Below are 13,794 nucleotides of genomic sequence, written 5' to 3'. Positions count from 1 at the left end.
ACTCCCACTCAATACGTCCATAGATTGCAATCTTAAATAACTTCGATATTTTAAAGCAAATTACTGGCATGTAGCATTTTCGAACTAAAAATTGGAATATAACTACATATCGTTGTATTTGTACTTATTAATTTGATTGCGAAGGAATCTTAGTCACCGTTGCTCGCATCTATTGATTTGTATATCCCCGGATTTCTGTGTTCATACATACGTAGTCAGATTAAATGGATACTGCATTTTGTTGCATCGACTAGCGCTAAATTCCGGGGGTAAACGACACGGAACGTCATAGCTGCTCAGGATTATTTTTGAAACGTGTTCATATTATCTCATTATCCGAGGACGTATATACTCGAAAACCAGCGGCGGAAGTAGCGTGGAAAATGGAACAGGTAGCAATTTAATAACCTTCGCACTCGACTTGTTAATATTTATCACTTGCGCGTGTTTTAGTCTTAAATGTAAGATAGCCACGCTTCATGTAGTTGCAATCAAAATTGCATCTCAATATTGCGTTGCACACTGGTTGCGTATATGTCAGAAGTATAGGTCTATTTCAATTTATAGGTTAGGAACGCAATACTATAGGCTTGAATTGGATGAAAATTTCACTTTTGTTAGTTACAGTTTAAATAATTCCAATTACACAGTCTACACTATTCAGAGTTTCGATTCCTTGAATTCATAGTTCATTTCACTATTTTGTGTTATTAAGTTATTCCCATTTTTATGATTAACTTTTAAACAAGGTAATAATCATGCAACCGATTATAACTATCCTGATTACTATCATTTCAGGATATCAAATCAAAGATCGACGAAGCATGTCGAACGGCTGAAGAATTTACCAAATTATATTATAAAGCCATTGATAAACAGAGATATGTAAGTTGGCATTTCGTAATTATTTAAAACATTATGGTTTGACCTGAGACAATGCTTCCTAATGTTGCATATAGAAACTCTCTGAAAGCTTTGTACAAATCTTCCTTAATTGAATTTGTATTTCTTTTATGGAAAAAAGATTTATTTATCTTAATACAATGATACAATCAAATTGCGGCTGTTCATTTTGGTTCCAGATGATATCAAAATTGTACCTAGACACGGGGATCTTAATTTGGAATGGAAATGGCATTGTAGCTAAAGATCAAATTCAAAAATTTTGGATGGACCTCCCAGCCTCTGATCACTCGACCACGACACTTGATGCTCAACCTGTTACTGGTAAATACATATATTTCAAAATGGCAGTATACTCAAATTGCAATAGAAAGCCTTTAGTTAAACATGTCTGATGCCATACTTTTATTTTATCAATTAACAGGTGCAGCAGTTGGAAACCAGCCAACATTTCTAATAAAAGTTAGCGGCCAAGTCAAGTTCCAGGATAAACCTTCAAAACCATTTAATCAAAATTTTCTAATCACCGCAGTGGGAGACAAATGGAAAATCGTTAGTGATTGTTTCAGAGTACAAGAAGCTCTGGACAGCACTACGTAGGAATTGAATTACTAGTGAAATAAACTTGACTGTTCGCAAACCGTAGTATTTGGCAAGACTAAATAAAGCTAGGTCTAATATTCCTAATTTAAATTATACCTAGTTTATACATTGCACTTGTCAAATTTTGACATAGCAAAACAGCGGATACAGGATTATCATTTAATTGTAAGCCGTTCGTCATTTTTTACATAATGAGCAGAATTAATCAAGTGTGACAAATTCCCGAGACAATGCATTGAATAATTACATTTTATAATTACCTATTTAAAAATTAAATTTGCTATAAATAAAGTTGCTATCAATGAAATTCATTTCCAGTTATTCTATGATATTTAGAATTTGGTTTTTCGGCATACATAATGATAAATTAACAACTCTTACAATTTGGTATTTATTTTTATTCTTATATATGTCAATGTATAAAGGATTATTAAAATTTTTTTAAAGTGTCTGTCGGCGGATCAGATGTTGGTCATTTTTTCTTTTTAACAGGGATAATTTCATGGAAAAATTATAAAATAAATATACATATAAATAATCATAAATTTACTATAATACATTATTATATAAGACATTGATTTTCATATCTCTCAATAATACAACGTCATTCAAGTGTAATTTCAATGACTTAGGAATAATATTTGAAACGATTTTTATTTATTAATTTTTTTTTCTTGCGAATAAGTTGAGCATAATTCTTCGATTAAAAAAAGAAAACAAAAAAATTGAAAAATTGGGTAAGTTTATCACAGGTATAAATAATATAATTAAACTGGGAGAGGGAACCGAAGTATTATTCTTATATGGAATAATGTTAGGGCGTTGATTGATGCGTTCAAACATCAATCACATTATGGGATGATAATAGGCAGTGTCATAAAAAAATTAGTATAATCTGACCAATTCAAAACAATTTTTTTCGAACCAAGAGTACTATTGCATTCCTCATAATTTGGAAGAACATTTGTTTCTATTCCCCTGATGAAAATTACAGCACGTTTACACTAAGGTCCTGTATAATCGTATTTAAATTGATTTCCAGATAATTTATATGCCTAGGCATCGAATTAATATAGCCATTGTTATATGTATACTTATACAATTGTTCTATACAAATACAAAAGTGTTATATTGTCCCACGGTACACATAAAATGACTTAACAAGTATCTTCCGTATTTATAATAATCTAGTCTAAAATCTCGCATATAATAGTCTAAGCGATATTCACGTATGTGTATAAAAGTTACATGTAAAATGGGATGGTTTATGATCATAGGTAATCAGCAACCTAAGTATAAAAAAAAATTTCTTTAAAATAACTAATACCTAGCAGTATTTAATGGCTTTGGTCCGAATTATGTTTAATAACGTTCTATTTGTGTTTCCTATATCTAACCTGCGATATGGTATCCTTTTTTCACTCTATCAACAGTTTGAAATGTTGAATTTTAAATTCGGACCACACAGAAAATGCGTGCATATTTTTCAACTTTGTGTTTACCCTTCGGAATAGACATTTGTAAAGAATAATAAATTCGAATCAATACTGAGATAAAATTAAAACAATAAGAAATCGATTTCTTCTCGGAGACAATGAATGAAATCAGTTACGTGAAACTAGTATGAGACGCTCATTAGAAGTAAATAGGAACGAATATAATAGAGAACAATTCATCTCAAACGTTGGGCTTTGAAAATTATCTTATCGGATCTTTGAGTTTTGGATTCAGAGAAATATTAATTTCCCTTGAATAATACTTGGTACAGATGATTATTATTTATTGTTGTAAAATTAATAAATTTTAAGATTTATTCACATTAGTTAATATTCGATGTCGCGAAATAAATCGCGGTTTCTGCTTATCAGGAGGAGAATTAGTCCATGTATGGACAACATTACTAGTGACTTAGATACGCCGTCAAGTCAATCAATACAATAGTCCTCTCTCTTGTTGACCTCACGCAAAAATGATAAAAGAACTGGTTTAAACAATGTATTTGATTTCTTTGCTATCAATATCTTTATCTTTGCACTGTGTTCAGTACATCTTTTATCGTGTTCTGTACTTCACCAAGAAGTCTTGAATTCTCTGTCACGTTTCGCGTACCAGCAGCTCTCAATTGCCTGGCTTGTAATTCAAGCCGAGTAAGTAAGTCACGAAATTGAAACCTTGCTTGCGGTGCTATAACAATATCGGTAAGGTTCGCACATTTTCCGTGTAGAAGTCCAACTTTGTCAGAAAGTTGTAGCCAATTGGCTATTACAATAGTCGGGCTTCCTTTTAAATTTAGTATACTGGATTCAATAGCGTTTGATATTTCCAATACATTATTCTTAACACTTTTAGAGTCGTTGCTTTGCTTGCACGTTTCCTCTTCGGAAGGTAATGAAAATTTATTACAATTTGGTGTTGCGTAAATTGAAGAACCGAAATGCTTGCTGGTGGATACCAAGGGTTTTGCTGGTTTGGCAGGAACAACAGGTTTTTCAATGTCTGTTGATGACGTCGGTGGCCAGACTCTGGGGTCTCCCTTGCTGGTTGAACTGCGTGTTGAAGCCGCACTGTGATCTTCTGGAGAATCCTCACCAGGATCTATATCTTGCCTGCTACCACCCTTGGTACTCAATTTAGGACTAAGCGCTTGATTATCGCCAGATGCTTCTTTGTTTTCCCACAACTTCTTTAAACTACTTATGCTCCCAGTACTTCGTCGTTTGTCATCCATTTGATCGTCAGTTATTGATTCTGCAACAGATTCCACCAACATGCTCCCACCCATTTCGTCGGAACGTTTACTCTTTTCATCAGACTTATCAGCATTATCTACTTTTCTCAGTCTTGCTTTGAAATCAATTATCTGCCCTTCGACAACCTCGTCCTTTTGAGAATTACTTCTTTTGTCAACTTTTTTCAATTTGAAACCAACATTTCCTGCGTTCAAAATGCCCTCTGTAATTGGTGACGATACACGCGTGTCCTTGTAGGTCCCATATTTTTCCGTCGAACTCCGCGAATTTACTACGCGATCGTGCACGCTGCCTGGTGCTTCAACATTTTTTGGAGTAGTAGTCGCGTATTCGTTCTGTAGGTTCTGTCTGTTGGTGTCCATGCTAAAACTTGCACATAGTTCAGAAAGCAATTGAGACGCAGGATCTAATGGTGCCGAAGACGAGTTATTCGGATTGTTAGTTTTTTTTGTCGGATTACCATACTTCATGTCGGCACTTTGTTTAATCTCGTTGATTAACTTTAGTTCTAACATTTCCTTCATTCCCGGCTTTGAAATGAATGTATCAACGCTATCTTCGGCCAAAGGAAGAGGTGGAGGTGGTGGTGGTGGAGGAGGCGCTTCTTCAGGTGGGGAAATGGAACTAATAGCTTCCATTTTGAAACTAGAGGATTCTTTAGTTTTAAACGTACCTTTCTTCTCTTCCGCTGGTTTGCCTGCATTGGAACCTAGGTCGCTAGAAGGCTCTCTGCGCCTTAAACTGACACCAAATCTGGAGCTGGCTTCTCTCACTGACGGCTCTGTATTCCTAACGTCGTTATTTCTTTCATCGGGGTCTTCGTTCGAGTCATCCTTAGATTTTCGCTCGTTGTTTGCTTTTCTTATACCGATAGGTGAACCAGCTATTTTTGCATGTGACGTGTCACTTCCGGGAGATGCGCTCACTGGTGGTAATAAGTCGCAAGGATTGCTTGTGCTGAACATGTCGCAAGGCGGTGGTGGCAAGTCTAAAGGTGGTGGTGGGAATTCCAAGTCCGCAAGTGTTGGTTGAACTGCTCTTGAGGGACTAGCAGTTCTAAAAGTAGAAGTATTTGGGGCTCGAAATGTTCTGAAACCTACGCCTTCAGAATTAGTCTTACGAGCTGTAACCGCCCTACTCCGAGGAGAGCTGGGAGGCTGATAGGTGCTAACGACACCGCTGGAAGAATTGCTGCGAGTCATTTGTGGCTGATTGCGTAAATTGTTTTGGCGTGGGGAGAGTGAGCGATGTTGAGGAGTGTCCAATGAATTAGCAATTTCATGCTGCTCGATCGATGTAGCTAAAGCAGTCGACGCAACGACTCCTTCCTGATTTGATGGAATTCCGCTCTGTCGCAGAGATTCCAAGTACGCCCCAATCCGTGCACCCTTAGGTAAAGTGCCGTATCGATTAATTGCCCTTTTAACATTTTGCACCTCCAGAGCTCCTACTTGCACTAGCTGTAACAAATTCCAAACGTTAAACTTAAGATTGTACGATTGAAAAAATTATTCAAGCAGTGCTGTGTGCATTTACCGTTCGTTTTTGCATACGTAGCAATGTAAAGTATAAAACGAATAACGTGTTATTCACATTTATTAGATTGCGACAAACGGTCACAAAGCAAAGAAAAAAAATGAAACGAAATACATATAATTAAAGATTGTTGTACTCGTATAACAATTTATGCTAACACAAGTATCTTCTCACTAAAGTAATTACACCACTTGATGAAATTCTTTTCTGCGACAAAGAGCTTTAGGCTGAGATAGCATTTACCTATACCACGCAACATCTATTATACCTTCTGTGGTAGGGTGTCCTTAGATGGGTACGGTCGTGTTTTTATTTGTTTCTGATTGCTCTGTGCGTTGGTTAAAGGTTCTGGCGAGGTTGATGGCTGTGGAACATAATTATGCTCCACCGTTTCCTGTGATCCATCTCCATCATCGTCTGCTTCACAACCTCCTGTGGTAATAGACTGTGTAGCCATTGTCACAAGATCTCGTGTGATACCTGAGTTGTCATTCAATAAAAAAAAAAAATAAGGTATACTATACATTGGGAATGTCTGTGATATTTGGTTAAAGTTTGGGTACTGTGAAAGCGTTTTATGCGTCTGATGTGCCTTCTGGATAACAGTCCTGAATTTTGAACTCAATTTATTAGCTGATTTGACAATAGTCAGGATCTACTTCTCACGATTTACCATATTTCGTGCAAGAGCACTTCATGTCGGGTGACAAGTATTAATTTTCAGATGAAAGTATGCGATATTTAGCCATGCAAGTAGCAACAATATTTTATGAAAATATTATCACACACATGAAATTTTCGCGTTTCATTTAATTAGGTATAAATTCATCTGTAGTAAGAATTCATGCTAAATTATTCATTATTGACACCCGCTTTAATTGTAAGCTTTGTCCGTTTTCATTCAGGTCATTCTCCCTATATTGTATACAAAAACAGGACGATATGTTGCTGTAAATGCCAATCTGAAATAATTATTATATTTTCATTTATAAAAAGCAAATTGAAAATATATCAGAGCTACGAAGATGCTAAACATTCATTAAATCGCACTGATATGACACTTCGGTGGCAATCTAAATGTATAAATGTAAAAAAATTATGTTATGCCTGAATACCTATAGCTATTATAGAATAGGCAGCAAATCGATGATACTCTTGTAATAACTTCTGTATAGATTACATTATTACATATGCATTGCGATTGGTAAACTCATGTAACACTGCTTGATATTTATGATGAAACTGCTTTTTTGATTTAATGTGCCGATGACAAGAAAAAAAAAGAAAAAAAATACAAAATAACTGAAGTTTCTACTGTTGATGGAAAATAAATAACCAAATCGAGTATACTGCAACAGAAATTAGATTGCAGATGCATAAGAAAAAAAGTAGAGAATAGAAACTCGACTGTGAATGTAAAGAACGGAAAACTGAAAATTAATTTTTATTGGAAATATCAATTACGAAAATCGGCAAAAATAAAAACATTTGTAAAACTTTAGTACATAAAATTTTACTGCCGGTGGACAGAAATGAAACACCTTCAAAATATTTTATGTCTGACAAATGTTTAATTTAATATATATGTGTGTGTGCATATATATATATATGTGTGCATAATATATACCACTGTACAAAATTGTACAAAGGTACTACAATTATGTTTAATTGTTCATGTAATTTATGATGGGAAAGTCTATATGAATATATAAATATGTATGGACGCACAAGGTATGCTAGCTGAATCATATGTGTCGAATATATGCAAGATATAAAAACTCAGTAAATATTCGATTGCGTGGTATTGTGATATTGTATTTACAATAACAAATGCTCAAACTGTCATCCCAATATTGAGCGTGATATGTTCTTGTAATGAAACGAATCTTGAAAAGAATTTGATGAAACTTTTACACTGGTTAAATGAGCAAATAAACTAAGTCGAATGTCATTGTACATCAATTTAGGCTCAAAGCAAATACGACTATAGAAAAGCAGTAGTACGTAAATACTTCTACACCGAAATTATTGTTAGTGTCAATCACATGCAAACTTGTCAAGTTACCTAAATGTTACATAGATATAGTACCAGTGTTTCATCTTTTTGTTTTAAATATATAATGGGAATGTTTAATAAGATATACATATGTAAAACAAAGCTTGTAATTCTTACTTCAATTTATCCATGTTACCCAATTTCTGGAGAATGACCCATCTACTGTTAGGTTTATCTGCTAGTGATGATTGGAATGCGAAATAAAAAAATTAAAATAAAACAACACAAGAATAGCAATTTAAGCAGAACGTGCATACATCATTACGCTTAATCATTGTAATTGAATACCTTCAAAAATCTTATCAATACCATTTAGATCTGTGCCGTCATCAAGCGTAACTGTCCCCAACTCCGTATTTTGTTGATCTTGCTCTTGATACGCTGAGTCACGAAAAGAACTACACGAAGACAACAAGCTGTAACATAGCGAAATAAAGTGTATAAAGAAGTGAGTACAATAACGAATATGGATACATAATAGCAGTTGTGTTCAAAATACATTTACATCAGAGGCGTTTCAATATACCTGGTGCGTTTCGGCGGCGCTGGTGCCTGTTTCCCTTTTTTATTTGTGGAACGGCGCATTTGTACAATATTACTATTACTTTTGCTTGACAAACCTCCCATGAATGTACTTAGCTTGTTGACCGACGCATTATCTGAAACCAGATAAAGACTTCAGACCAAGAAATACGCTTGTATGACTCTGATTTTGTAAAATAAGAAACAAAACTTACAAGCCAGTTGTCAATGGAGTATGTCTGGCGGGTGAATTTCAAACTCACCTTGAATCAAACTTGAGGAAGATAATTGATCTGTGACAAGAACCAGTCCATGAATGTTTCCGGTACTTCCAGTCTGAGATTTTTTGTAGGAAAGTAATGGGATTTCACCGCCTCCTTGCAGCTGCTTCTCTACCTCTAAACAGCATCATGAAATAATATTATTACTTTCTTTAATTTTACCATACGTAAAACGATATTTAGTTGACAATGACTTATGTTAAAATTCAATTACTAATACAAGATGCGCAAAGTGATCGAATGTTATCGTTTCTACACAAGAAACTGAAATATGATTTCATGTTTTACAGTTATTACCCTCTGTAATGCTTGATTCTTGAAACATATTTTCCAGAGAATGATGTATCTCCTTAAAAGATGGACGTTCTGAAGCAGACCATTTCCAGCACTGCCTCATCAATTCGTACACTTTCGGTGGGCAGCCGGGTGGACATTCCATGCGATAGCCTTTTTCCAGCATGTGGTAAACATCGGTTAAATCGACACCTGGATATGGAGACATTCCGTAGGTTGCTATTTCCCACAGTAATATTCCAAAAGCCCACACGTCTGACTGCGCATGGAAAAAAATACACAAAAATTTTCATAAAATTCACTCAAATATACAAACTACCGACCGTATGATTTATACATATTTTTTATTCAATGGTCAAACAAAAATACACATCAACAAAAATATGAATAATTACGTACTTTTGTTGAAAATTTGTTGTAAGCTAATCCTTCTGGAGCAGTCCATTTAATCGGGAATTTCGCACCTGCATGGGCTGTATAAGTGTCGTCTCTCATAAGTCGAGCTAAACCGAAGTCTGCAACTTTCACTAGATGATTTTCTCCAACTAAGCAGTTGCGTGCAGCTAAATCCCTAGTTGACCAAATTCAACCATGTGTATAAAATGCTAAGCTTTATTAAGGGCTTGAAGATTGTATTGAGGGTAAGGCCATGAGGTTTTTTACCTGTGAATGAAGTTCCTACTTTCCAAGTAGCTCATACCGCTGGCTATCTGTGTAGCCATGTGCATTAGGACAACAGCATTGATTTGGTGTTTACTCTCGTTTCGTAAATAGTCGAGAAGGTTTCCCTTGCTCATAAATTCAGTAATTATATAAAATGGGGGCTCTCGCGTACAGACGCCTATCAACTGTACCAAGTTTCGATGTTTCATCTCTTTCATTATCGCCGCTTCTTCCAAAAAGTCTTTCAATGCCATTGTGTCCTCCTGGAGAATGGCAAAAGTGTGTTTTACGTTATGGAAATATTACAAAATTTTACTAAAAGTAACAACGCAGTGATAAAGCACTTTGCATCTCACCTTCAGCGTTTTCACTGCGACTGTCATGTTATATCTTTTCCATAATGCCTCGTATACATCGCCATATTGGCCCCCGCCTAATTTATGCTTCATTACTATGTCTGTCCGATTAATTTCCCACTCGTCTGGTTCTAAAATTTTTACAAATAGCAATTAGAGTTTGACATAGTACGAATCCAAATGTTTACAGATTACGCTCACACATAATCAATGACTTGGATAACTTTGTTAGTAATAATTGAAGATACTTTAGCCCGTGCCTTCGTATCTTACCTGGACTTAGTGGGAAAACGGTAGGTTTGTTGCGCTTGGGGGCTGGATAAAGTAGCTGAGTAATCAGACCATCGGCCAGCATGGAATGATGATGAACTAACTCAGCTAACGTATTGAATTTACTCTCCGTTGTAACAAACATCTGGAACAATAGTTTGTTTGAAATTTGAATTTACCATAAGATGATGTCTACGATATATGTTATTATACTAGAGTTATTACCGACCTTTCCTTCACTGTCTTCATTTATTCTGTAATGATAAACGCGCCCTTCATATCGTAATGAAATACTTCGTTGCCCAGGACTGCTCTCTGATTCTCTAACTAAGAAACTTCCGTTTATACCCGAACTGAGCAGATACTCTGCAGCATTTCTTGATATTCGCCCATGGTACCACGAATGTTTTTCCAGCGAATTCACGGGGGTTACGTAATTTGAAGGAACCCAGCCAACCTGGCCTGTACTGGAGTGGGCTTCGCACCATTCTCCACTCTTGTTGTAACTTGATATACGAACTTGTTCCCCTATATAAATATATTTCCAATAGTAACTTCAGAATACAGTTTTTTTTTTCATTTTGAAACTACAATTTGAAATTAAATTAAATCTCCTCAAGTCAAGAGTATAATGTATGCAGTGACGAGATTACAGTACCCAAGTGAAGAAATAATTGATACTGTAGATGGAATGGAAAAAAATCCTAGAAATTACCTTTTTTAAGGCTAAGTTGATTTTCACCACCAGCTTGGAAGTCATATAACGCTACAAATAATTGCGGATCATCTTCTTCTTGAGCCAGAAGATTTTCTTTGCTTGTCCATCTACAATCAAGGGTAAGTAAACAGTTTCTCATATTATGTTCATCGAAGCACATATGGCAACTCGTCATTTTTTAGGGCTGGATGATGATTGTTTTAAATTTGAAAATTATTTGAAAATATGTTCTATTCAAATGAAATTAAGCCCATGCATTGAAATATCCAAATTTTGGTTAATATAATATTTCTTCATATTATGTTCTATTGCATTGGGAACAATATAATGAAATTATAATTTGCAATATATTTTACCGATTAGCAGCTTCCAGAAGTCCTGTAGTAGTGACGCTACTATGCTGCTGCAGGCTGGACTGTTGGGAAAGTGATTGAGAACTTGAACCGCTAGGTGGATCTCCTTCAGGTAAGGCTGGTATATGAGGTAGAGGTCTACTCTGTAGTAATGCCTCTGAAAATGTATGATCATCAGTCACATTTTGCCTCAAGACAAGTAACGTTAGATCTAGAATATCGGTATGAGTAATTGAATAACAGAAGTCAAATGAATTTAACCGCCTTTTTTTCAATGCAAGTATACATAGACTCAAACTATAAATGAATGATATCATTAATTACATATTTTCAGTTATAAAACAAAGAAAATGCATTTTGTAAAGGATATTGATGCTATATTGCAAGTTTGTAATTTGTGAATATTCCCGTTTCTCTAACTTTCCAATGGTTTGAAAAGATCTCAACTTTGTTCGATTTTGTTTGTTTTCCAACAGTCTTATAGTGAACTGATCATTCTAACAAGGACATATTATAGTTCGGCACAATTTGTTCCTGAATAAGAATTAAATACTGCTTCTCAAAAAATTTGTGCAGCTCAGAATTAAGGGCAAAATCTACTGTAATTTTGTTCCGATAAATTCAACTTTAAAAGAAATGATCTGCGACACAGACAAATGCAATTAAAGAATTCATTACTGATTATTCGGACCACATACATTAGAACTAGTTGCAGGAAATGAACAGCTACTGTTCATTGATAATAAAGAATATTCTATTCATAATCGTTGCATTGCAAATTTTATTAATCAGAATCCAAAAACTTTGATAAAGAAATATCGAACACAGAGTTAAAAATAACTGCAAAAGGAAGTCATATAACACGATTCACGCCGTTTCTCGTTTGTTTTGCTTCATGTTGTATTAAATATAGCTGTGTACGACAAACTAAATTCCATTGTAACAAATGAGTACATTTTTTTTTCCAAGTAATCGATTCCATTAATATAAAATTCTTATAAGTATAGAAGTTCAATTGAAAAATTTAATTCTGTGTAAATAAACCCGAATAAGGAAATTCGAAGGTGGACATAAATTAACACACTGTGTCGAGGAATGGAAGATAATATCGAAATTTGTACAATTACATTGGCTCTGGATTGACTATAATGAAATAGTAGCAGTAAATCAGAGATGAATTCATTCTGTATCGATGTGATTTTATCTGCGAGGAACTTCATTGCGAGTCTCTATTCCATGTTTCATTTGGCAAACAAATGGATAAAATAATTGTATTCGAAATTGGACTTATGCAATGTGTGATATTAGTACATAACGTTGTGATGAGATGAAGGTTGTCAATGAAAACGGAAAAGGTAAGGAAAAAAGAAGGAAAGAGTAACAATGAGTGCGTGTAGGAAGTGCGATTGAATGAAATGAGAAGAAAAATGAAACTGTTAAAACAGGAAAAAGGGAGGGGTAGAGTCTTACAATGAAAATGGAGATCAGCTTACCGCTGTGTTCCGTAAAAATGTTCGATCCAATGAGCCTGGATTCCTTCGGGTTTCTGGGCTGTTTCCGAGTTTGTCGTACGGCAGACCCGGTGGGAATCACTCTATCCTTAGTCTGTTGAGCACCCATAGTTCCTCGTTTAACATACCCTTATATTCTGCCCCGGCTGAAAGTACGCCGAGGTCAACTGCTTCGCGCATCAACCTCCAGGAGCACTTGATACATTTACATTATACGGGAGTTTGTGAATAGTTTAAACAAGAACTGAACCGCGAACTGCTTCCTCCCCGTGCTCGCTCACATTTTTACATGTCAATTAGATATCACAGACCGTTCGCCATGTTTGACAGCTTTGACGTCGATTATTTAGTTTGTCAGTGCATTAATGCGGGGCAGCACGGTGACGAAGTGGAGGTGGTGCAGCCAGGGAGTAAAATGTGCAACTGCTTCGATATGTTGTTATGAATGAGATAGAACTCGGATTAATCAAAACCAGGGTTGAAGCAATCGACTTTGCATGTACGATAAGCGGTATCGATTCTCTACACGGGATCAAACACGCTGACAAAATATTGAACAGCAAATCTCGCATTACTGGCAACAATAAAAATTACTTTCATTTTAATACAGATATAATCACGATACGATGTGCAGTAGTAGTACGAGAAAAGACTGCCATCCCAGTCGCCAGTTTTTTATTTCATCCGAGCATTCGACCCTCTCCAGATGGGGCGACAAAGCGACTGAGGAGCCAAAAGCGAACCGGTCGACGTACCAAGTTCGACCAATGAGGAGTCGACAAATTTTAACGCTATCGATTGATGCGTTGAGGGTTTAATGACCGAAATCGTAATCGATTTTAAACTCCGAAGAATTGTTATTACTCCAATCACGGTTTACCGTCGAAATAAATCGACGACGTATGTACGCATCTACGTATGTTACATACCTAGAATTTATTCCTTCTAATTCAGAAAATGCTAAGAGTACACTACATA

The 13,794-nt window shown here is 35.6% G+C and overlaps 2 protein-coding genes across 2 annotated transcripts; one reads left to right on the top strand and one right to left on the bottom strand.

Annotated features, from left to right (window-relative positions):
- The first annotated feature begins 2 nt into the window (after positions 1 to 2).
- LOC124297911 (NTF2-related export protein) lies at positions 3 to 3,461 on the top strand. Its single transcript, XM_046749317.1, has 4 exons — positions 3 to 392; positions 799 to 885; positions 1,083 to 1,227; positions 1,328 to 3,461. Exons 1-4 carry the CDS (start codon positions 384 to 386, stop codon positions 1,501 to 1,503), a joined length of 417 nt encoding a protein of 138 aa, XP_046605273.1. The 5' UTR covers positions 3 to 383; the 3' UTR covers positions 1,504 to 3,461.
- Positions 1,989 to 13,519, bottom strand: LOC124297901 (tyrosine-protein kinase Abl). Its single transcript, XM_046749280.1, has 14 exons — positions 12,799 to 13,519; positions 11,309 to 11,516; positions 10,950 to 11,059; positions 10,464 to 10,762; positions 10,238 to 10,379; positions 9,965 to 10,095; positions 9,609 to 9,871; positions 9,345 to 9,516; positions 8,949 to 9,204; positions 8,634 to 8,768; positions 8,375 to 8,507; positions 8,158 to 8,264; positions 6,061 to 6,272; positions 1,989 to 5,716 (listed from the first exon to the last, which is right to left on the bottom strand). Exons 1-14 carry the CDS (start codon positions 12,923 to 12,925, stop codon positions 3,530 to 3,532), a joined length of 4,482 nt encoding a protein of 1,493 aa, XP_046605236.1. The 5' UTR covers positions 12,926 to 13,519; the 3' UTR covers positions 1,989 to 3,529.
- Between the last annotated feature and the right edge of the window lie 275 nt (positions 13,520 to 13,794).

This window comes from Neodiprion virginianus, chromosome 2 (assembly GCF_021901495.1).
Source record: "Neodiprion virginianus isolate iyNeoVirg1 chromosome 2, iyNeoVirg1.1, whole genome shotgun sequence".
NCBI lineage: Eukaryota > Metazoa > Arthropoda > Insecta > Hymenoptera > Diprionidae > Neodiprion > Neodiprion virginianus.
This window is presented reverse-complemented; position numbering and strand designations above follow the sequence as displayed.